Source organism: Aythya marila, assembly GCF_965140915.1.
Source record: "Aythya marila genome assembly, chromosome: 4".
Classification (NCBI taxonomy): domain Eukaryota; kingdom Metazoa; phylum Chordata; class Aves; order Anseriformes; family Anatidae; genus Aythya; species Aythya marila.
This window is the reverse complement of record NC_139045.1, coordinates 52480002-52505935: the sequence shown is the minus strand read 5'-3', so window position 1 is coordinate 52505935 and position 25934 is coordinate 52480002. Positions and strand designations below refer to the sequence as shown.

General features: G+C 40.6%; 1 protein-coding gene across 13 annotated transcripts in view; it reads right to left on the bottom strand.

Moving 5' to 3' along the window:
* Positions 1 to 25934, bottom strand: part of APBB2 (amyloid beta precursor protein binding family B member 2) — a 158458-nt gene that overhangs the window by 38682 nt on the left and 93842 nt on the right. For 10 of the 13 annotated variants that reach the window (XM_082759979.1, XM_082759972.1, XM_082759981.1 and 7 more), the window contains 5 exons: positions 18837 to 19045; positions 14812 to 14874; positions 14321 to 14406; positions 14151 to 14211; positions 1607 to 1753 (listed from right to left, as the gene is read on the bottom strand). In XM_082759979.1, coding sequence (XP_082616105.1) covers positions 1607 to 1753; positions 14151 to 14211; positions 14321 to 14406; positions 14812 to 14874; positions 18837 to 19045 — 566 coding nt within the window. The remainder of the gene's footprint in view (positions 1 to 1606; positions 1754 to 14150; positions 14212 to 14320; positions 14407 to 14811; positions 14875 to 18836; positions 19046 to 25934) is intronic. The other 3 variants (XM_082759984.1, XM_082759974.1, XM_082759975.1) reach the window with 3 other exon arrangements.

Genomic DNA, 25934 nt, shown 5'->3' with positions numbered 1-25934 from the left:
TGAACAAAGAACAATGGGATTGACAGAGGGGAATAAGGACAAATCTGAACATTAAATTTTAAACAATATAAAACATATGATTTCAAAGGAAGCATTTCAAGCTCATCAAAGTTCTGTTTTCTTAAAAATAGATGGGATTACACACATTTGAAGAGAATGGTGTTTTTTTTTTCACCCCTGCCAGGAACAACAGTAAGTCCAAAGTCTACAACTGAGTCATCTCTATCTGCTTGTCTAGGTATGCTAACTGAATAAAACCATTTCCAGAAGTAAGGAAAAGGCAGACCGGTTATCTTGCTTATTTGTATGCATAATACACACTTCTTACATTAAAAAAAACACCTTCTGAAATTACTTTCTATAGATGGAGCACTTCAAATGTGTGCCCCCAGAAACATTATTTTCATTTTTAAACAGGTTCTTCCTCCCAGCTGCTCCTCTGAAGGGTCTCTGCGTTGCTGTGGTTGAGCCACGACTGAGAACATAAGCCACAGACTGTAGAGAATGAAGGATTTTTCCCCAATTTATTTCTTTATTTAACCTAAACAGGCAATTCTCTTCTTTTGGTAGTGCTGTTTCGCTACGATAAATACCAATGAAGCTAACAACATTCACTCTTGCAGCACTTTTTCATTCAGGTCTTGTGCAGTATCCACATTAGTGTAACTCCCCTGAAAACAGGCCAGGAAAGTGGTTGAAGATGAGATGTAACTGAAGTTTAAGGATGTTGTTTCATGAACAATCAAACAATGAAGACTGATTTCCTGTGGGTTTGTCTCGTGTCCTCTGTACATCCCACCACTATAACACCAGTTTTTCCTGTCTTATTTCATCTACTGATTCCTCCACACCTTCGGCTCTTTCATTGTCCCCAGCACACCTGCTCTCCACACCACACCACCTCTGCCTGCCTTCATGTCTGCACCTTAGCTCCCACCGTGTTACTCTGTATTTGCTGCCACTCCAGAAATACAGCACGGACCTTGCAGCATTCAGGCTGATGAGGGCGCACTGCCCTCTGCACTCTGATTTTCCTTCAGTTTGTGGGAATCTGACACCCTTCACAACTGAACAACACTGGTCAATGCATTCAAGAACTATTGGAGAGGAACCAACAGACAGACTGATGAAATTCATTTCTTTCTGAAAGACTGATAAAATAATCATCTTAAAATACGCCATCTGTCCATCACTCTCAACCTTCTCACCCATGTTAGAAGCACAGGTCACGCCAGCCAGGGTTTCCTTAAAGCCCTGTTGTCCCTGGGAAACATGTGAAGATGCTGTTCCAAAGCATCACATTAAAACCTCTGGCCAAGAGAAGGATTTCAACAGTTTTGCTTGCGTGTCCCCAACTCTGATATTGCACAGGTGTGTACTAGTAAAGACGTAAATGTTAAGGTGAGGTCTTTGGGGCCCCTGCAGTTTGGAACAAAACTATGTCAGCACTGTCCTTGAACCCTTTCATATTTTCTAGCAGGATCAGCTGGGATAGAGATATCCCAAACATAGAACATGGATATATTTGCCTTAGAGCTCTTCTTTCGAGCTGTTTTAAAACATGAGAGGGATGTTCCAAGAGGAGGACAAGTTTATCTGTTCTTACCTCTCCCCAGATGCCAACGGTGTCTCTGATGTCGTTTTTACAGTAAGAGAGTTGTCTGATGCAATTGTTCACAGCAACACTGCTTTTTCCAGGAGCAAGATCTTCTTCAGCCATTTCTACCCAGCCCAGAGAGCGCACAGCAAAGCACTAGAAAAGAAACCAGAAAATATCTGAACATGGATCATAGTGCACAACACAGTGACTGCCGCGACACAAACACAGACACACACAGAGTGAAAAAGGAAAAAGCCCAGATACAATAGAAGGAAATTTTAGCAAGTATCTTGAGCTCTACTTGACAAGAAAGAAAATACTATTGGATTAAGTCTGTTGTGAAATTCATGCTCATAGTATATCTCACTGCCTGGCTTCTATCTGGATTTTTTTTTGTGGATTACAGCAATCATTTTTTACAGTAAGTTTAAGGTAGCCAGCAATAACAAAGTTAAAGGACTGACAAAATGATAAGCTAGCGTAAGAGGAAGGCAGGATTTTCCTAGAAGAAATTAAAAATGACCTTTAAAACAAAACAAGTTAATTATACAGTTTTTTAAGCAGAAGGATGTTTAGCCAACCAGAGCACGGAGTTGGCAGAACAATCTATGGTGGCAATGCTTTACACATATGGTGCTTTCTGCAAACAAAACAAAATGAGAGAAATTGAAGGGAAGTATTTTTACCCTACATTTACCAGGGCAGAGATTAAAAAAACAAACACCAACTTTTGAAAAAGAAATACCAAACCACACCATATTTGCTCTCAAGGTTTTACAGCAGGTGAAATACAGACTGCACAGTAAAGCAATGGGAGCTTGTCTGTGAGACTAAGATTTAACCAGAGAACATCACGAGCATCTCGTTCTTGTGTCGCACCACACTGCCAGCAAAGGATGCACAACAGACACACCAAACTTTTACGATGGTCCCAAAAGGTTCAACAATAATAGTTCCTGAGCCACCCCGCATACAATTCCTGCTCCCTTCTAGGCATATAATATGGCAATGGGCATCAAACAGTGCTAAATCAAATCCCATCCCATCTCTGCACTCCAGTTTTGCTAGAATAACATGAAGAAACTGTTTATTTAAGTCAGGAGTGCCTCAGGACTGACCCTGCGCTCATTCCCTGCACTCAAATCCTCGTTGCCAGCCTCACTGCCACCTGTGGAGGTGCAGGATTTGGCAGGCACAAGTTACAGAAGCAAAAGTGGGACAAGGAAGAATTATTCACTGAAAACCTGCCACTGTCCATCATCGTTGTTCTTTCAGCCTCGGCCTCCTCTTTCCAAAGTGGGTCAAGGATCGGTGTTAATCAGCACTGAGCCTTCTCATCGAAGGCAGAAGACAACAAACACCCTGTGCAAAAGCCTCCCGTGCCTCCACGTTTTTCTTGGCTTTTATTATTTTTGCCTCAAAAAGAAGGAAACCAATACGCAAATTCTCCTACACCGCCTGCTGCCTGGCCCGGCTCTGCAGGAAGCCACAGAGGTGCTGCCTTCCAGCTGCACAGAGAGACGAGGAAGAAGGTGAAAGAGGAAACAGTGGAGGAGTCACCACTGAGGGGGTCCTCTTCACTTCAGGGCTATACAAGCTATCAGCCCCCCCCCCCCCCTTTTTTTTAAGCCATTATTAAGCTCATCTAATCTTAAAATTGCAGGATTAGTTTTGGCACATCAGATGCTCATGAATCTTGCTGAAAGTGCTGTGATGCCCATGCAGGTATTAAATATTTATCTTTGCAAGCTTTTTAAATACAGATTTTTTTTTTTTTACTGGGCCGGAAGGCTTTTTTATTCTGTTTTGGCTTGGGTTTTAATACAAATATTTCAATATTGCACTGGGTATAGGATACTAGCAGTGAGAATAATTTCCTAAATTGGCTGAGGAGAAATGAAAAGCTAAATGTATGTAACAAGCATATTGCTTCCTCATTATTCTTCATATCTCATCAACATCTGCAATTTGTTAGCTGATTTCCAAACACTGAGAGAAATCCAGTCCTTGCACTGAACGGAGTATATACCTTAAGGCCAACAACTGGTGAAAAGCAATCAGCTCAAGTTGACAGCAGGCACAGCTCTGATTAGTAACGAAGGTGTGCATGGTGAACTGGTGTTTTTGCTTTTTTTCCTTCTCTTACACATCATTATTCTGTGTTTTAAATTCACCAGTGGTGGCACCTGCTGCATTTCTTTCCCTTTGTAGCCCACTATCATGACAGCGCAGCGAGCTGAAGAGGATGCTCTGCTGTCCGTCCCACACGTTCCCCTTCACAGGGGGAGCCTGGCATCCTTCCTCACCTCCAGCCCCTCAGTGCTTCCACGACAGGTAGACGAAAGAAAACCAGGCAGCTTCTGGCACCTGGCAATTTTTTTTTGTGTGGCTTAACTGAATACCTGTGCTGGTCTGACTTGGAGGTAGGGACAGACTTTTGAGCAGATTTCTGCTCTAATTAATATGATTAACATGAGATAGATACTATGGTTTATTTTTCATGAGTATAATAGATAACAGAAGTACATATACATGCACTTGTACAAGGGGGAGGGCAGTAGAAGTGTGTTCGTGCATGCTGCATGCCCCTCTTGTGCATTGCCAGTAATTGTAGAAAACTTACAGAAGATCCACTTCATGTTTTCTCATTGGTGTTTTTTTGTTTTCTTAATTATCTCGCTGAGAAGTACTTTTTAAAACAAAAGAAACAAAGCACAGCATAAGCAACCCACCCAGTCTCTCCAGTTAGGTACGACCTAGTTGTTACATCAGGGTTAGCTGAGCTGGCCACGGCAGCAGAAGTGCTTCACTAGCTGGCAGAGCATCACGGCATCACGGTTCCCAGCTCCATCCAACCACACTCACAAGCTAAGAAAGTGCTTCCTTGAGCTGAGCGAGCTCTGCTCATGCAGCCTCCTCTCTCCTGGAACTAACACGTGGAGTCAAAACCAGCCACACTGGAAACCAGAGTGCAGCCCTCCTTGACTAAGAGCTTAGGAGCTTGTTAAAACAGACACCCCTGGTAATGCCAGCTGGTTAAGTCCCTCTGCTCAAGGCTCACAGCTAATTATTGGCAAACGATCATTTCAAGGTAATCCAGATGCCAACTTTAAGCCTACAGAAGTCTACCTCATTATAATTTCCCCCCCTCCCTTAGGGCGTAAACAAACTGTCGTTTGTTTGTTGTACCTTTATGTCATGTTAGACGTTTTCACCACTAACGTACAAAACAAAATCTTAGCTTTTTGTGCCTGGTTAGGACTCTCTGCATTATCTCAATATCAAGTCCCTAAAAAGGATGGTTTAGAAAAATGTATCTGAATAAATGAAGCATGATTTTCCTGCTTGCTTGAATCTAATGTCCCCAGACTCTTTCCAAGTTTTCCAAGTGCTGGCAAAGACAGCTAGGTCTGAAGCAAACCAAAGAACACATACATAGGAAGAACGACAGGTTTAAGAAGGGTGTACTGCATTGGAAGCATTTGGACATTACTGTTTGGGATGGGGAGAAATTAAAGATACGGAATGAAAAGGCAGGTATCCCCGTTCAGTTTTCCAGTTGCAGAGAGCATTTGTTTGCCTAGCTGCAAATCCAATTACTGTTTAAGAGTTAATGGTCTGCAGTCAAAGAACCCAACTCATAAATGCTGCAATCCAAACCCTGTAAAAGGCTGTAAATCTCTCTCACAGTGCAATTCAGACTTAAAGTATCACATAAAGCTGAGTAGTTTTAGAGGTTTGAATGAATTTGGCGAATCATGGTTTGCTCTCCTGCTCTTTAGTGTCACAAATGCCTTCCCAACAGGGAATGGTCCCGCTCTGCGAGAACTTTTCCAAGAGAATCATCAGCAGGAGCTTTTCCAGCAATGTAGGACTCCAATATCTCTGCATGAAAGCAAGTACCACGTTCTAGCTGTTGCCTCATGTAGTGCTACACAGGTAGCGTTAGAAAAAAAAATAATTAAAAACCCAAAGCAAATGCAATCCCCTGCTAGGCAGAGGGCAATTACACAAGACTGAAATCAGAGCAGTACTGGAAACTGGGTGGATCGTAAGGACACGGGTAGACAAGACCCCATGACAAGGAAAAATTGCTTTAGGACATCAGCTTGAGTACAATGAACTAAGGAACATGCTAAAAACACAGACTGACTGCTTTTAGGTCACACAGCTGCTGGTACCTACTACAAACGATCACATTTGGGTATGTGTTCCTTGGTGATTTATACATATGCTACTGATTTCTTCTCTACTTCTACAGGACTTTAATTTGAGCTTATTTTCTTCATTTCCCTTTATGTTTTTCCTTTTTAAAGGCTGTATCTGTCAGCAGATATACGTAAATCACTACAGTGTTCAATAGGGCCTTTTATCACAGGCCACTGAGCAGACTTGTGCCTGGGATGCAGCATGTAGGTCACATTATTAATCGCTCCTTATGCAGCCAGCACAATCTTGAAAATTCCAATTACTTTGTCTTTAATGGCTTCAAAATAAAACAACCCATCTCCTTGCTTTATGTTTTGGAAGTACCATAAAATACAGCTGCTGCATCCGAGGAAAGAAATACGTCCCAATATGTTTGCCTGCATCCATCAATTTGCATCGATTTCAGATGAAAATATTGGAGATGATCAAAGCCAAACCGAGTAACAAAAGAATAAAGAGATGCTGCTATGCAATTAACCAACAAACACTTCCATTTAATTGCTGCGAACAGACATCATTGCATCCATTTTCTCATAGAAACGCTCAGTTGTCACATAAAACTTCTTAATTAACAAAATTCGAAATGCAGAAACAAACCCATACTAATAAGATTTTTCACCATTTCCAGCTTTCTGTTGCAGTTCATGTTGTATTATCTGAACTGCTGAGAATGTGTAGATCATACACAAATTTGCACACAGATGCTCAAGTCACAACAGGATTCAGAAATCCACTAGTAATTGCTATTGCAAGGAGGGGGTTATAAATTCAGCTCTTGCGGAGTAGAATGTGAGGGCTTTACAAATACTGTAAATTAACTTTTTAAATAAATTATATCTCTAGGGCAGGTCAATATTGAACTCTCTGCTTTGTCAGTCCCTCGCTCATTCTCCAAGACACTACAGCCTCATTTTTTCCAGACTCTCAGACTCCGGTGCGTGGGATGACAGAAGTGGCTCTCTTCTTTTCAGTTTAATACTTGTCTCAGTGGTGCCTACTGGCTCACAGCCAGAGGTCAAATCCACTCTATCAAGACAAGAAAGCCTTGCAGGACCATTGTGCTGGTTCAAGATTTTTATGAATCCCATTTTTTTTATTCATTACTACATTTCTGATCAAGTAAAAAGCCTACTCAGTTGAGCAAAATGGAATGGATGCTATTATTCTCAACTGATACCCATTTGGTAAATACAGTTCTGAAGAAGAAATTAAAATTGCCTTTTCTCTGGTCTTCTCAGTAAAGAATAGGCTTTGATTTCAGATGCTTTGCAGGTACCTTAACTTCATACCCTAAAAGGCTGGGGTTATGGACTTTGCTTTGAGCTACAAATGGTGTTTTGGTTTTCATTTTAATATAGTGAAATAAAAAATATGCTTCCTCTGTGCAGAAAAGGCAGTCACTTTGTTCACCAGAAACTAACAAAGGATGATTGTTACAATAATGCTCAAGTGAGGGTCTATCTTGCAGAATAACTGACCTGTAGGATAACTGAACCAGGTTTTGTTATTCTGCTATGCACAAAAAAGACACTAGGAAACACATATTTGCATTGCCAGTGAAGACAAGCCCTGCAGGAGTTCACAGGTTATGGAAGAATGTATGTTCATTTTTAAAAAACTGATGCTCTGCAGTTGTTATCCTTAACCTTAAGTGAAATATAGCCATTTTTCTGATGAGGGCTCTTGTGCAAGCTGATGGATGTAAGAGGTTCTAACGGAGCCAGAAGTACTTCATTCAGTACTGTTGTATGCAATTTCAAAGGTAGTATGTATGACATCCAACTAAAAAAATAAAAATAAAAAAAATAAGTCTTTAGGTGAACTCTCAACCTTAATGAAACAATGGCAAAAAAACCTGCCTTCAGTACAGTCAGGATTTCAGGTCTCTTTAGAAGCAACGTTGTTAAGAGTAATTTGTTTTGTGCAGTGATTATATTTAGGACAGGATATAAAAGTCAGTGAAGTTCAATCACTGCTGATTGATTTCACTCTTTTATTTGAAAGTGACCGAAATGAACGTGAATCCCAAGTCCAGAAATCTTGATTCCCAAACCCTGGTGGGCTTCCCATGTCTGAGGACCCATTCACTGTCCCACTGCCTCCCTGCAGCACTGCAGAGCTATCATCTTAAAGCATATGGAATATTGCATACCTGAAAACGTAGCAACATGGCGCCACAATGTATTGCATATCTCATGCTTTTACAACTCCTAAGTGGTAAATATTGCCTCCTACTCCCTTTTCTCTTTGCTGAAATGCAAGAAATGTTGGCACCCAAGACCTCCGCTCCTTTAAAGTACCATCTAGAGCTAGAACTAATACCAAAATAAAAATGCACACAAGTTAGAACTATCTAAATATTGCTGTCATTCAACACAATGTTGCATTTAAATTGATTTTTAAATTAACTTCCTCCATAAATCTAGCTTTCAGCAAGCCCACTATAGACAAATAACCCACCAAAGTTTTACCATGCTGTTTTCAAACTGTGTATAAATAATATATATTGTGTATATACATAACATACATAAATATGTAATGCATATGGATATATAGTATCTCAATATGCACTCTGTGTTTTTTCATTAAAAATCTATGCAACATAGTGATAAAGTTTGTGACACTGCAGACAAGCACGGGCTGCTTTCCCTGAGCCGCCCTCAACTGGCAAGCTAATATAAATAATTGAAGAGAAGCACAAAAATATCATCTGGTCAGTTCATTTTGTAGCAGCAACATGATGAACAGATATTCCAGAGGCAGTTCATGATCAACAGTCTCTTCTAAAACTGGAGCTGGTGGAGGCTATATATTGTTTTAGAGGTAAAATAATCGGTCTCCAGTGGGGAGTATGAAGGGCTGCAAGCTGTGATTACTTCAGCAGTGTATTAACAAAGCAATACCAGCAGAGGCTGAGCTAAACAGGGAGCTTCCTGCACACCAAATCCATTGATCTGCAGAACAGCAAGAGGAGCTTTCTGCCATGGGACATAAGTGTGACGAACATTGCTTCTTCCCCCAGTTTCTGCCCATTCCCAAGGACTCCTTATCAGTCACGCATACAGCACTGCTGGCCCAGGAAGAGTTGATACTGTGCTGAGCCACAGAGCACTGAGCAAACTGTGATTAATTAAAGATAAGATAAAATAAGAAACATTAAAATAAAACCCACAACACTTATGTCATTGCATCAAGGGAAAAGTATAATTTGAGACAAAAGGGTTCTCGTATTTTATCTTCTCTTTTCCCACTCCTGTAGAAATCCAGCAGCCTATAGTGCAAACCTTTTGTCCATTGTATCTCAATAAATAAAACACTGATAATGTCCCCAAATTCAAGACATTATTATTGCTCTACAAACCTGGAGACTTACGGTAGATTTTAAAGCATCTTCCATTCTTGCTCCCATGAGGAATGGCTTTGTGAAACCTTTTTCTAAGAAAGGTTTCAAGAAAATCTTTCCCTGCATATCTCTTCTGCTGCTCAGTCACCCATGTCCTGATCTGCCACAGCAGACTCGTATCTAATTAGATCTCAGAGAGAAGCTGGATTTCTAGGAGTGAAAGACATGCAATATTTTTGCAGGATCTAACAATAAATCTCATAATCTTGAAGGGCTCAAGTAATTAAATTATATTATCCCAGATATTTATATTATACATATATTATAATAAATAAGCAGATTGTAGCTATGTATACCACTAACAAGCCAGTCAATGAGATTTGGGTACAACCTCTTGTTGTACCCAAACACCTCTGTCTTCCTCTGTCTGTACCTCTGTCTTCCTCTTTCTTGGGCTAATTTTTGTGTTTGATTATAACTAACACCCCATTTAGGGACAAGATGGAAGAAAATATTCTACAGATGGAAATCCATATTATGATGGATGCCACATCATAACATTATCACTTATAACATCACCTAATGACACAGTAGATGTTAGTAGTATTTATTAAGACTTCATTTCCACATTACCATTCTTCCCACTGAAAGTCTAAAATAGGCCAATACCAAAAGGAAAAAAAAATGAAAGTACTTAAATCTTATTCTAGTTCTTCTGATTTAAAACATTCCCAAATATCACTTAAGGAAGATCCATGAGCACCGAATATAATCTTTTTTCCTGCATTTTGAGCAACTATTTTTATGCTGTTTCATGAACAACATGAAAAACAAAACAAAACAAAACAAAACACCTGCCTTTCAGCCTTTTCAAAGACGTCCTTAGGTGTTCTTTGGGCTAACCACCCAAACAGAAATTTCTGCTGTTCACAAGAAAATTTCAGCTGCTAGCAAAAATACTTGAAAAAATAAGGCTCCCCCCCACGCCCAAGTGATATTGAAATCCAGAACTTTTTTTTCCATTGCCTCATCTGACAATCACTTATAAATACTGCCTGTAATTATGGCTTAAGTTGCAAGGAAAGGGATTACAGGCAGAAGCTGAAAAAGTAAATGGAATTGCATATCAAGAATTTTCCAGTAGGGAGGGTGGCTATTTTAGATCTCCTCTACAAGGTATTGGAAAAAAGTCCATCCAAAGTTACAAACCTGATCAGCTGTACTTAAAGGCAGCAGCTCTTTGTTTTCTACAATGCTCAAAGAAACAAGCGCTCATATTATAGGGAGATAGCAACCCCAGATTTTAGTTGAGATGGACTAAATCAAAGCTTTTTGTAGAGTTTCATGTGCTCACAAGAAGTTTATATACAGGACTGTGGAACTACTGGAAAAGCACTGAATGCTCCCTGTTTGTACCAACAATTTTAGAAGCCACTCTGAATTTGAGAGAGAATTACAGACTTTAAAGTGGAAAGATTATCCTTTCTTCTAATTACTTGACAGGACAGAAACTACTGTTCTCTGGTTAAGTCTTCACTTGGATGAGAAATCAGACTCATCTCCATCGTTAAGGAGACAGGCTGACTGCTAAAAGTCCTGTGTCTAGCCAGGATGTTTGCTTTTGGAAAAGATGGGAATCAAACGAAAACAGGGTGTCTCCAAGCCACATGTACCTACCTCCACAGCAAGAGAAGCAGCACAGAGATGGAAATTAATTCCTTGGGGGCCACTTAGTATTTTGTAAAGAATATTTCAATTATACCACTTACAGGCTGCTTTCAGGACAGCCACAAGTAGCATGACAAGACACCTAGTCAGAAACGTCCCTTGCATCACTGCGTAAGGCCCAACTGGTTAATCCTTAGTGCTCAGGAAATGCATAGGAATTCATCACCAACTCATTTTCTGGATCTTCAACTGAATTGTCATTCACCTGCAGATAAGTCATCAAATTTAAATACCTGACATCAGCATCTCCTACCTCCACCCAACTTAGAAATGACGTCCTTTTCCTTTCTTTTGAGACACTGAACATTTACTGATTTCTAAATTAGAAAACAGACTTTTGGAGCAATTGCTTAGTACTTCAGCAGATATAAATACGTCTTCCATTTCTTAGACATCAATACAGAGCTACTCTAAAATGGCAAAGCTGGAAAGCAGAGCCCTGCTGAACAAGCTAACGTAGACTGGGAATTTGAAAATCCATACAGAAAGACTACATTAAGCCTAAGCAGAAAACCACATTTGAATGGAAAAAAAAAAAGCAAGTCCAAATGTCAGGCCAATTCTGTTCAGATTTCAGGGAAATCGAGTCCCACTGCTCTTCCATGTTTCAGCCCCTCCCTGGAGATGGAGACAGATTTCCCAGGAGGTTCAGTTTCTGTGCACCACCACAAGGAAAAAATTTAGCATCTTTCTACTCTTTTACACACAGCCATCATATTTTACAGCACTGTAAAAAGAGACAAGCCAGAGAAGTTTACAGTCCAGGACTGGGAAAAGTATCTTTTTACATCCCTTGAAACTCAATTAGGAAGGCACAGGTTTCTCTATAAATTAACTAGGAAGGTTATGATCTGTCTCCTGGGAAGCACCAATTCAAAATTCATTTCCAGTTGTGCATGTTTCACATGCAGAATTAGTATCCCTGTCAAGCGCAATGAGCCATCTCTTCAAGAAATTCCTACCAAAATAAATCACTGAAATTGAGAAGCTCGATGTAATCATCCTCCCCTTCCTCCCCCTTCCCCTTCTCTTTTATGGTCTTGTGCAGACAACCTGCACCAAATGCCAAGGATCTGAAGCTGAGAACTGTACCTTGAACGCGTGATATACAGGGAAATGTTTGTTTATGCACAATTTTGAATGCCTGACTGCATCACTGCATAAATCCTTTTTCTTACGGGATCTATGTGAATTCTCTGACATACTTTTCTTAACACTGACATTTTTGCAGTGCTAAAATCTTTAGTCTCTAGGGAAGGTAACTACCTAAGCTTTCCACAAGGTGGCACAGTTCCCTTTGCTGAAAGACAGCATTACTCAGTGCCACTGAGGGAATTTAATAATTTATTTATTTATTTATTTTTAAAATGTACTGGCCATTACCATGAATAGGTTTAAAATCTCCAAAATCTCTCTAACAAGGATCATTTTAACAAATTCTTCCAATAGAGAGTTTAATGAGTTAAAAAAGCTTCCTTCTAGGCTGTAATGAAAGAAAAAAAAATCTGTGCTTGCTGCCACACAAGAGCAGGCTTTGAACAAATACAGTTAAGGCAAGCCACGTGGCAGAGGAGAGGCTAAAATTCTGCATTATACAAGTGTCAGGGCACCCGTTTCAAATCTTATCACACTTTTACTCACAGTATTTCGGGTACAATGGGCTAAGCAAGGAATTCACCTACCACACACACCCTTACCATCCGCGTGAGCACTGAAGATCCCACAGGTAATGGGATCTCCCTCTAGTTTCCTGACCATCTCCCATCCCTGCCAAGTACGGCTGTGCAGCAGCTGCTTGTCTTTGAGTCAAGAGATTTAGAAAAACATAAAATACATGTGTAATTCCTCCTCTATTTCTCGTCTTGCTCCTCTCAGTCACTTCTCCTGTGAATGCTTCAGTGTTCAGCTATTACTCATGTAAGTGTCATCAGCATGGTTTGGCCTAAACAGGAGAAACAAACAGCTGATACAGACAAGCTTTTGGCTTCAACCAATTTCACAGATACTGGATGGGTGTCAGTTCCATAACTCTTGGAGTTAAAGAGCTAGCCAGACAGGGTGGGAGATGCTGACACAAGTATTCCTTGTCCACACAAACACTGCCACAGTCCTCCATGCAGGAGGGGCTCCCTAATCCTACCTAGCACCTGGTAAAGAATCAGACCTAGCAAAATACTGTCTCCCTGCAATGCTTTCCACACCCTCAGACTTATCTTTTAAGGGACAGCTTCCTGGTTCTGAGAACTGCTACCTAACGCTCATCACTCCCCCACTCCATTACCGTGCCCGTCATTATAAGGAGCGCAGCTGAAACCTTGCTTTTTAACTGCCAGCCTGCCGAGCGGAGCACGCTTATTTACATCTGATTTAAACATCACAAGCCAAATAATCAAGATGACAAAGACGTTTAAGTGCCCTGATCAATCTGTTTTCTCTCTTAAAATATATCATTAATGCTATTATAATTATTAAATCTGTTGCATACTGTCTTTCTGCATATAAGCAGCTTCTGCTCCTGTCAGTCACTGCAGTTACATGGCACAGCCAAAACACTTATTGAAATTACTTGGATTTCCAATTATAGCAATTCACATACATCCTTAAAAATGGATGCAAGCACATGGCAAAACTGTCAACAAGACAAATCTGGAGATATGTATGCAAGCACTCAAGACCTTCTGCTACTTCTTTCCCCTCAAAAACTTTAGATTACATCAGTAAAGGCCCTGATTTAATTATGGTACTTGCTCACATAGTGGTCTCATTTTTCTTCACAAATTTTATCCTCAAACTAAATTGCATTCTCTGTTCTCTAAAATACAAAGTTCCTTGTTTTAAAAAAGCAGATACCCTGTTACTAGCTGAGAATTTGAGAAGCCACATGAACAAGGGTATTTAAAAGGGGGATAGACTTCAGAATACAGAACAAATGCTGTCATGGAAAGCCCCAGGAAGCTATCCAGCCACGACAAACTACAGATCCCTCTCGTATTTAGGACAGAAGACTTGCTTGGTTGTGCAAGGGGTCATTTCTTACTTCTGGACAGTAGAATCTCCAGCTGTAACACTGTCACATTTTCCTGGCCAAACTGAATGAAACAAATCTGCAAATTTCTTTGATGGAGTAAGTCTTGAGTGGTCAATCTACATTGTGCCAAAAGGAGGAGTGTATTTAACTTCGCAACCAAGGAGACATTCTGCAGCATGCAAGTTATGTTCACAATTGCAAATTTTTAATCATGATGCCATTTTGTGTATCTTGTTACAGACCTTGGCTTCTGGATCGCTGTTGATGCTACAAGAATCATCATCATCAGACTGAGGAGCATTTCTGTTACAGAAAAAAAATAAAAATCAACCTTAAAATCACAAAAAAAAATAAATTACAGCAAAGCATGAGATGGATCTGGTCATTCCAGAGACTTCTGAAGTCACTGTACCTGAGCTTCAAGGAGGCATAGCGCAACGTTGCTCCTTCAAACTCCTTCAGACTTGGGTCTGGGTTCACAGTGGCTGCATGCAGATCCTAGAGATAAAGGTAGCATTGTCAGCGTAGTATTAAGGACACCACCACGTTAGTTCTTATTTCAAAGGGAAATTAAATCCTCCCTGCAAAGAAGCGATAGTATTTCTGGCTGAAGTTGAAAAGAGGCATGCATACATAGTCTCAAGCTGCATTTCATTCAGTGCAGGCATCTTATTCATTACTTATGGCAGTTGCCCTGCAAGTTTAGACTGAATCCATTCCAAGTGGAAAGATCAGAAAAAGCAGCATGTTTGTGAGCTAGACATCCCTAGCAGTACCCCCATTCACTTCAGCCTAGGTTATGAATGACATTCATGGAAAAATAAAAGGGGAAAAAACAGCCACTGCCATGCAAAAAACAAGGGTAATAGTATTAAAGGTTCTAAAATCTGACAATATACTTGCCTTCCAAATGTCACTATTAATCTTTCCCCCATTCAGTACAGCAAAATCACTCCATGGCTGTTTCTAGACACATAATTATTCACACAGGAAGAAGCACATTGATAAAAAAAAAAAAAAAAAAGAAAAAAGAAAAAGAAAAAAAACACAAGACACTGTTGTTAGCATTGATATTTACAGGATGGGTTAGGGAACAGATCACCTCAAACTTCAGCTAATTACTGTATCGTGGCATTTGGAGGAAAGGGGAGAGAAGACATGCCTCTAACAGTTACTTACCAAAACAAATGATTGAAACAAGGGAAGTTAATATAAATTAGGAACGGACAATGAAATTACTCTTTAACTATGATCTTAAAAAGCAAGCAAAATGAATCTGAATATGAATGTTGGCCACAGCTGCTACAGCCTTTGATAAACAGCAATTAAGGGGAAACATTAGGATTTCCATTTGATTGGCACATTTGTTAAAAGACTAACACTACTGGAACTAGGTATACACAACGATATATACAAGGATAAGGTACATACAAGGTAAAGATCAAATACTTTCTAGAGAAAAAGCACAAGAAATGGACAGCGAAGGGAAGGAGGATTAGTAAGGAGTACAGAGAGATGTCTGGCTGAAGAAATAGTTTTGTAAAGTCTACCAGCCTTTAAAAACAAAAACAGAACCAGTAAAAAACAAGCAAAAAAGAAACAAACCACCCACCCTTTCATTTTCCATTCAACTTTCTAAAAGGTTTTGGAGGCCTTCACTGGTGCAGTCAAGAGAGAGGAGTGGGTTTAGCCCTACAGCAACCTGAGGTTTGTCCTCTGCAAAGCCTGGCAGGAGCAGCTGGTGGTGGAGCTGTCCCTCTGCTTCCCCATAGGGACAGGGACCCCATAGTCCTGAACAAGAGCCAGGTGGGACAGGAGATTTGGGTGCTGAGACGCCCCTCTTGGCAGCTCCCCAAACCCCCAGCTACTCACTGCTTTAAACCCTCTCAAGATGAGCCCTCCAGGTTGCCCAGCTCTGAGCCTCTCACCTTGGAAGTGTTTTCAGGATATTCCCACTGGAGCAATTATTTGTGAAAAACAATTCCCATCAGTAACTCTGCCTGAGCACAACTCTGAATTGCTTAACAGCTGTTAGCTTTTCCTACCAATCCCCTCATTTTTAATTATTAGCTGCTAGCAGCTACGTTACCTACAGAAGAGCTCCTACAGGTGATGCAGGCCTGTGATGAGTCAGCCTTTAAGAAGACACAGCTACCATCACCAAATGGGGCCGGGACCTCAAAGAAGCTCTTACTGGATTACCACATGTGTCAAAGGAAGCAAAGTTTCTGTTTGTCATATCATTTGAGAGACAGGGACATGAAGTTCAAAATAAAAATAAAAAATAAAAAGAAGGAACAAGACAAAGGGTGAAAATAACATTAGCCTGGGGGAAAAAAAAAATAATAATAAAGAAGTGTTTCTAAATGTTTATTTGACAAACCCAGAAGCTGAAATAGCCCAAATAAACTCATCTCAGCTCTAGCACGTGATGTTTCACAGAAAAATGTGAAAAGGATAAAAAGACTTTTAGGGACTCATGGAAGCCTGCTGGGACAGGTAAGAAGCACCACCCATGCTTCGATCCTAGATTATACTCTTCCATCCCTCTAACACCTCAGTTTCCCCAGCCTTTTCAGAAGACAACAACACAAATACCAGCACATGGGAACGAGCTACAACAGCCCTCCCAAAGCACAGGCTTCCAACAGCTCTGTGGGAAGCAGCCGAGCACAGCTCCCGCGTGCTCCAGCTTGGAGCTGGAGCCTGTCCACCACCGCTGCTGCTGCCAGTGGCAGCACCAGGATAAAGATGCTTGGGAGCCCCTATTCTAGACCAAAATCCACATGTTTTGTGACGTGTCAGATTGGCCAGACCACAGATTTCCAGATTAATCCTATCAGTCTGCTGGAATTTTAGGGCAATGTTATCTTTGTAATGGCTAAGTCAAAATAAAATAAATCAGTATTATTTAAATAATGGTATGTTAGAAGCTTATAGATGAATGCAAAACCCTCAAGAGACAAATGCTTCAGCCTATACCTACAATTTAAATAGCCATATGATATTATCATATTAATATAAGTATTAGAGACTTGCTTATTTTCTGCATCATCTTTTAAACTGCAGTGTATGGTTTTGATGCTGCCAAAGATCTGCAAATGCGTACATCGTGGCTGGATCTGATTCTCCAGTGCATTAGCACTTCCACATCAAAACCTAAATGGGCCTATTATGTACTTGCACATACCACATTTTAGAATAACTCCTCAAATGCATTATTTTATGCATCTGCACTGTATTAAAACCTATGTTGTTACAATGCCTACATTTCATACTCTTGATGGTAATGCTGGGAATTATCATTATTTATAGTGACAAACTCTTCTCTTTTTAAAGCAAACAGAATAATAAAAGGTTAAAGGTGCATCTGCCACATTACTAGCAGGTCTGACATTTTCCTTGTAGAGACATTTTAAGCCGGGGTAGAAAAATACTTCAAATGAATATATGCATTCTGTCTCTGCAGTTCTGCCAACTAAACTGATTTCTGGGGGCTCCTGAAAGACATCTCTAACTTACTGTAATTGAAGCCCTGTTGTCCATATCCTAGAGTACAAGAAAGTGGTGAAGTGGTGAAGTTATATCCCTCACTTAAACATTCCAGGAATTTATACTGGAAGAATGTGCAGCACTTTACTTTCAGCATTTCTGAGTATTTTTCTTGTTTTCTACATGACTGATACAAATTGTTGTCTTTCTCCATGAATCTCTCTCAGAAATAATTTCCGATGTGTTTGGTGCACAGTGCATTCCACAGGAGCTCGACTGTGAACTGTAACTGAGATGTTGTGGTTGTTTGTAACCTTATGACTAACATTTATGAACATGTGGGAGCATTCCTTCTGAAATAAGGAACAAGAAGGTACATGTTTAAGCCTATCTGGGATAAGGGTCAAGACTATAATACACACTTGGATGTCCTTAACTGCTCTTAGCTTTCATTTAAGTTATTCCGGTTCACGTATCAACAAAATCAAGAACAGAAGAAACGTCATATCTAAATACAATTAAAAATAAATAAAGATCAAGCATTGCCTGATCCAAAAACCAAAGCTAGTACAAAGACTTCCATTGATTCTGTAAAAACTGTGCACATTCTTCTGAAAGATTAGTTCAAAAAAGATTACATTTCAAAATGATTTGATAGTGTTAGTACTCCAGCCCACAAAAATCTTCCCAACTTATAAAACTAAAACGATAGCACTTTTTGAAGCACACTCTTCTTTCTGAGGATTTATTTTATATTTCTACATATATGACATCAATCAACCTTCTGGATGGTGCCTACAAGGATTATTTTAAGAGGCTGTATCATCTATTGCTCTTTCAGCCCATGTGGAAGAAAAGAGCGTGTTTCTTTCTGTTTTTAGTTAAAGACTGACTGCAACACAGTGATCCACTTGTGCAGATATTTTGTACTCATGGGAGTTAAGAGGCTTATACTTCAGAATATTTGCTGTTTAGTTAATAGAAGCTACCCTGTAAAGGAACTGGTGTCTCAAATGATGACTCAGGTTATCTTTGTGTGCTACTCCAACCACGTGAAACAGAAAGATGCAATTACAAAGAGTCTAACAAAAAAAGAAAAAGATTGCTACAATGTGCAAAAATTTTACGTATCCTGTACCTGTATAATGGAGTAGTGCTTCAGCACATGCTAGAGAACTACAATCATTTCACATCAATCACACACTAAGTAATTTATGTGAGATGTCTGATTTCATCCTACGCATCCAAGGTCTAGGATGCTCCATGAGGCACAGCTAGTACAAAATATACATCAATATATCAACAAATAGCTATGCTTTGGGATAATATCAGGCCCTGTGTTCTAAAGCTTACTTTAGGTAATGAACTGCTACTTCAAAAACTTATATCAATATTTTTTTATGCAGTATGCAGCACATAACAGGACAGTGTGTTACCTCAGTTTCTGGAGTAGGGGATGGAGTAATGGAGCCAAGGGATCCTTTCCGTGAGCCCTGGAGATCTGTTGGAATGGACACTGGACGTTGCCATTGAGTTGTTCCTGTTGGTATGTGCCAGTAGTAGATCCCAGCAATGTCAGTGATCTTTTTCCAGCCAGGTGGTAAGTCTGGGTCTGTCTGAAACGATTGATCACTCCATATATCTGCTGGGAACAGAGAAAGAAAAAGAAAAAAGAAAAAAGAATCAATGCTATGAAGATATGAGCAGTTTTTTCATGGGCTTTCTCCGTGATACAAGCAATGCACAGCAGGTACTGCTGATGTACTGCTCTTGTGAAAATGAACACCAGAAAAACTCACTGAATTATTGAGTCTCACAATATGGTAACAAAACCTGCATGGCTTCAATTAGCCTACAAAGAGAGGGAAATCTTACCAAAGAGCCCTTCCAATATGGAGGTTTCCTAATGCCATCAGATAAACTAGTTCTTCTAATAAGGTTTAGCTTCAACAACAAAACAACAAATAAAACAATAAAACAATCGGAGAACCTGCACTGGCTTTACTTGCAACATCCAAGAGACTGCTTGCTCAAAACCATGTGAATAAAAGAACAGACTGATCATTTTACATACAACCATGACTGTCACAAACATACTGGTTTGAATTGGCTTTATAGTGGGGTAGGAAAAAAACAAAACTCACCAACAGTGCTAACACAGGGATGATAAGCTGGCTCTTCTGGTGAACCTCCTGTTAACTTAAGAACATGCCAGCAATACATATCAAAACCAGAGACATTCCCAGAATAATATGTGATTACAGATGCATGTAAGAGATGACACCAGTGGAAAAAACAGTGATTTTTAGAAAGGCAGGGGTATTGCCTGTGTGCACACCACAGGGACAATTGTCTTCTGAGGGCTATGTGCTCTTCAGAGGCTGGGAAGGGAGCCAGTGCTCTTCTAAACCTCACTGCTAAACTGCTTTGGAGGTGTCATTATGTTCAGCGCTATCAACCAGCTGCTATGCTGTACTCCAAGAACTGCCAAGATGCAGGGAAAGATGAGTACCCTCCTGGACATTTCACCAGCACTCAAGCAGACATGACGAGAACTGATCCTGGCACTCTGAACTGAGCTATTGCGAGAAGAAAAAAAAAAAAAGAAAGAAAAAGAAAGAAAGCACTATACCAAGGAGCAGCGGCTCATCTACTCCTGCAACTTTTCCAACCTTCAAAGACAGTCCTCAAAACACACAGAGCGGAGGGCAGATGAATAACCTGACCAGGGGAAGATGTCCACCCCATCAGAAACGCTGGAATTTGTTTAGGAAATTGTTCTGAAGCTGATAGGATAAACACTCCATTATTGTGACTTGTATGAAATTAATGGAAGCTCAATAATTTGGAAGCTCAAATGGAAGGTCAATAATTTGAAACTGATGGACAACACATTTTACAGAGGGTTTTCTTACATTATTGTGAAAAAGAGCCAACAGGAAAAGACAACAGAACATCTTAACATCTTGATTTATACAGTTTTATTTCTCTTCCATGTCTTTTTTGAATTAAAAGTTTCTTGTTAATCTGACCTCAAGTCTCTTAAGTGCTTTAGCACTTCTGTTGCCCATTGAATCCCTCTCATTTCTGCTATCCATATTTATGCACCTGCATGCACACAAACGGCATAACTTGATCTGATTCTCACTTTAGGACACAACCCAGGTTATTTCTCCCACAAAGCCACTCACAGTTCTTAAGTCACTGATTTATGACTTCAAGACTAATCTGAGAAAGCTCTGCTGAGAAGAAACACGACAGCATCATTACACTTAAATTCAATAATGAGCCTCACAGACCACAATTCGTGGCCCAGTATCTGAAAACAGTGACATTCAAATAATCAACTCCAAAAACTCCCAAGTACAGTGAACACCCACTTCTATATGCCCCCCCTCTATATTCTCTACTGCCTTCACCCACGTAGTTCTTGACTCCAAGGTCTTACGTGCTCTAAAGCCCCATTCACCTTCAGTCTTGCATGTTTTATTTTTCCAGTCCAACAACTTACCTGCACTTTTCCCAACCACAAAAAAATAAAACAAAAGCAAAAGACTTTCAATAATTTGATCACATCAGGCAAAAAGTGACAGGTACAAATACTGAATATGTCTAAATATCACACTGAAGTCTGTGCGGTGACATCTGCAAGTCCATGTACACGTGGGTAAATGTAAATAACCGGTTCATGGAATTACAAAACATCACAATAATGCCAGTGTTCACAAAACACATATCAGGCCTTTCCGTGCATGCTGGAACAGGAAAATAATAAGCCTTTGTTATATAGAGAAGAGAATTTCAGACTAGTTCAGGTTCATGCAGTTTATGGTATTAAACAATCATACTTCAGCATTGCCATGACATGAAATGCCTTCTCCTCACTTTAAGGTAGACACTGCTTCTGTCCCTGGTATACAGACACGTGTGCACACGTATTTACATATACAGTTAGCAAAGTGTTACGCTATGGCTGCACTGCATTATTTCTTTCAAACCAATCAACCAAGGATGCAGAGGACACAACAAACTTGTTACAATAATTGTGCCAGAAAGACCTAAACAAAACTATTTCAATTACTACAGCCCAGGACATTCAAAGAGCTGTATTTCCCACACAAAACCAGGATGCATGTCCGTGGGTGAGACACCTGGTGCTCGTGTTGGGGTACTCCTCGTGCAGAGGTACTGGGCTGGGACCATGCAATGAACACAGCTGAACAGGACGAAGCCAGACCTGATGTGCTCACACTGAAACACCATTTGCCAAAGCAGTCAGTTAAAGGAATAAAAACACAGACTAGAAAGCCTGCCTACTTCACTGCCTGCTCTCGGAGATGAAAGCATTCATCGTGCAAGTCAAAGGCAATGAACCATTGCAAGAGATACAGCACACAAGAGCTGAAAGTAAGAGTCAACATACAAATACAATCTGACAGGGCACTGTGGCACCAGAGACCTACTACAGGACACCCACACGTTTTCTTTCCTTCAATATAGAATTATAGGTAGTAAAATATTTTTTTTTTCTCTGAAACTAAAGGACGTTGTTAAATAGCATGACATGGAGTCAGAAAGCCTACTGTTTGTTGCACGGGCCACTGTAAGGATGGTTCCTTACCAGGGCACAGGGAACATGAAGGCACCCTACTGATACCCTCCTACACCCAATGGTCCCTTCAGTTCCAATTTTCTTCAAAAGGGAAAGTGCCAGCCACAAGACGAGGGAGAAGGGAAGCAGGCATCTCTATCTACGCAAGCCAATTCTGTTCACTTTGCACCAGACAACCTGCATGTAACGAACCCAAGAGAAAATATAACTGAACACCTTGGACTTCATCTCAAATTAAGAACTCCTCTTTTATGTCTCCAAGGTTTTGGAGCTTAAAATATTACATGGAAGTGGCTCTTTCTAGTCTGTGGATGACCGAGACATACAGGCTTCCTCAGTGGCAGATGATTTATGGCCATCAGGAACTCTCCTGCAATTCCTCCCCAGTCATTCCCAGGACGTAAAGTTCTGCCTGGCATCTCCTGGCCTTTTCCGTGCCCTTCACTGATTTGCTGATGAAATAGTTCTAGCTGTGACTCCGTGTAGACTGCCGGTATGAACTCTTATATCCTGATGACATACGGTACAATCATGCCTTCCAAAAGGCAGATGTGAGGCCAGGAAAGGTGGATGCACTCCCTCTAGAAAGACTTTTTGTGAAACTAATAACTGAAAAATTTCTGTACAACAGAAGCAGGCCTATCACAGTGAGAAACCAAAAGCACAGACAGGCTCAAAGAAACAGGCCTGTGTGTGCTTTTTGGAAATTGTTGTTGTTCTGATAATATGAAAAGCATGGCTTACAAAACAAAATTAGGACATAATTCAAAAAAAAATGTGTATCCGTTTGTACTATGGTTGGTTTATTTACCACGCATATTACAGAAGGCCAGGGTCTCCTGGAAGGCTATACTAGAAGAGGTTTCTTGCATGAAATGCATAAAGCAACAGGACTAAGAAAAGCAATTCTGAAATAGAGTACAATAAAACCACTGTATCTGAACTGCAGGAAAAAAAAAAAAAGACATTGAGATTAAGAACCTGGCTTCATATTACCTCTAGAGCTTATCTCTCTACAGCAAGAAAGATTCAGATTCTGATCAGTGGAAAAGACCACTGCACAACCACACAAAAGGATGAGCTCTAAGCCATGCAGGTTCCCACAAGGCTGCAGATCTTTGAAAGCCAGTTTTTCTGGAGCACTTGGTACATAGGGGTGACTCCTCTGCCTGCATGCACACAGGTGATGAAGTCCAGTGTCAGCCCCAAAGGCAGGGGGCTAGAAGCTCCACGTGCACAGCTCAGCACAGCAGCAAGGCTGCAGCTCACCCTTCACCTCCTCTTACTGCACTGCCTGAGCACGAGGTGTGGAAGGGCCACCAGAAGCAAGGCTGGATGGCTCTGCCCCCACAGCTCCACAGGTCTCATGGGTGAACCACCTCCTGGACAGCTGGACTGTCACCACACAGCTTACGTGGAGACTCAGCACCACAGGGATGATAGGATCATTTCTAAAAGAAGGGGAAAGGGATGATAAAAAAGAAAAAATCAGAAGTAGGAGCCCACAATGAAGGCAGTGCCTGAAAGGCTTTACCATCCCCTTTTAAAACCAAATGGGGAATTCGTGTTAGTCATTTCTCTTTAAAGATGAAAATAGAAAGAACTAACCCAAAAAGCATGTAGTAAAGTTTTAGAAAAGTACCTATTTTTTTTGTTTGTTTGTTTTTTTAAGGGATAAATAGATGCTTCCATTTTTAATAAACGTGCAAAGGAGTAAAACAGTCTGAAAAGACTTGTTCTCTTGCTGCAACTGTCTTGTCTAGTTTCACTCAAATAAATGCTTGTGTCTGAATTTTTGTCTGAATGGCTGAAGCAAGCAGCCTGTAATGAAAAAAAAAAAACCACCACCACCTAATACAGCCTTCATCCTGGTATCACTGTAACTGAGGAGTTCAGTAAAAACTTCAAAAATACCAGGAAAATAAAGCCTGGTACACAAAAGGAAACTGCTACTTCTCTCTTTTGAAAGAACTAGCAGGCACAAACCTCCATAAAGACAAACACATTTAGCTGGTAATTCAGGCTAGGACAGCTTTGTGAACACATTTTGCATTCTGAAGAAGATCCCATAAAGCCCATACAGTGTACCATACTGCTGCTTGTAACTCCCTTTCCCAAATGTCAGCCTCTGCCAGCTACCTGACGGTGTGCACTCAAATTCCATGCTGTAGCTACGGATCAGGTACTAAGCCTGGCACAGCAACTAGAGAAGTTAGGAATTACATTGTTATTTCGAAGTAAAACTATTTTATGATCTGGTGCTGATCTAGGAAAACTGTTACGATACTGAAAAGAGATGGTAACAATATATTTTACTGAAGAGCACATGTGATTGGTGAGGAGGTTCTTTTGCAAAAGTAGGACTTCGATCATTTATTTCACTGCTGTTTCAGGGGAAGAAAGAATACTAATCAACTTGCTGCCACTACGAATCACTCTTTAGCCCTCATTCAATTACCGCAGCATTCAGAGCAAACATGTGCAGTATGCGAGGCCATCTATTTCTCCATCCTTTTACAATGCCACAGACATGACCGTTCCCTCACAGCAGTCACCCTGTGTCACTCCAGGGCAGTGCTCACCGAGTGCAGGCCTTATCGGTGGCACCACGACAGCTGCAAACAGTGCGCCCTGAACCTAAACACAGCAGCCTTCCAGCTGCTGCTCCGGACTGTTTGCTGTCGGTGTGTCATTTGTGGATGTTTCACAATTAGAGAGGCCAAGTGCCATGCAGCGGGAGCGGCCTGTTCAGGCCTTCTTCTGCAGGCAGAGCTAGAAACCACTGCCAGGGGAGACCCAGGCCAGTCACTCAGAAAAAACACAGACTGGAAGAAATTGGCCAGAGCTCTGCAGGAAATTTCCAGAAGAGCAGGAATGCAAAGGTGCAACACAGTATTTGTTAATTAAAGAGTAAGTTGCATTGAAGTTTTCATTTTATATATATATATATCTAGGGGAACATTAGCTATACACTTGATTTCCTATGGACCAAATTCTGCTACCCCATAATCCAGTATCTCCGCTGTCCCTTGTAAAATCGGTATTTATCAGCATAAAACAAGCCAAACACCCCACCCACCAATGTCGTCAGTTGATTTATCACCAGTCCAGTACTGAAAATCAGGCTGTATGGCACTGTGTTTGTGCTAAATTAAATAAACCTGGATCTCTTCTTGACAAAGGCTAGAAATCCCACCTCATTTCAGTAGCAAATCTCAACACTCTTGGCTGGAAAAAAAACAATCTAGCTCCTTCCCTTTGCAGAGATAAGGTAGAGGAAGATGCCTGGTGTATTTACAGGTTGCTTAGGCCTGGAAGAAAAAGATCATATTTTGTGATACAAAGAAAACCTGATAATTGATACCTCAGGGAAAAATGCACTAGCACGGGAACCGTACATGAACATAAAAAATAATTTAAAATAGACTAGAAGCACCTTTTCTGTTTTCCTTTAGATAAACTAATCATAGACTGATAAAAGCAGCAGCTTGGTGTTATCTCCACTTCAGTGAGAACCTGGTGGTGATGACAAACACGGCGCAGTGGATGGAGACAAAAGTCGGTGACTAAATTTTTTTAAGGGATTCGCTTCCATGGCCATCATTGCTTGTACTTGGAAGCAGCTGATGATGTAAATGCAGTCTCCAGCTGATGCAAATGCAGCTCCGCTGGAATCACGGGAAGGGCCTGATTTTCTGTCAGTCCTTTCACTGTGTGGCAGCTGAATGACCAAGTGAGACTGCTTGCCAGCAAGACCCAACAATACCTGCAAGCACTTGATCCTCATTATCTAAATAGGTTAGGAAATAAAATACCCATACTGTGCGAAGATAAAGATGAGAGATCTCACTTTTCTCCTTTCAGAAAGTAGGTACGCTTGGTTTAGCTCTCTCAATTCTTGTTTTGTGTCTGCTCTTCCTAA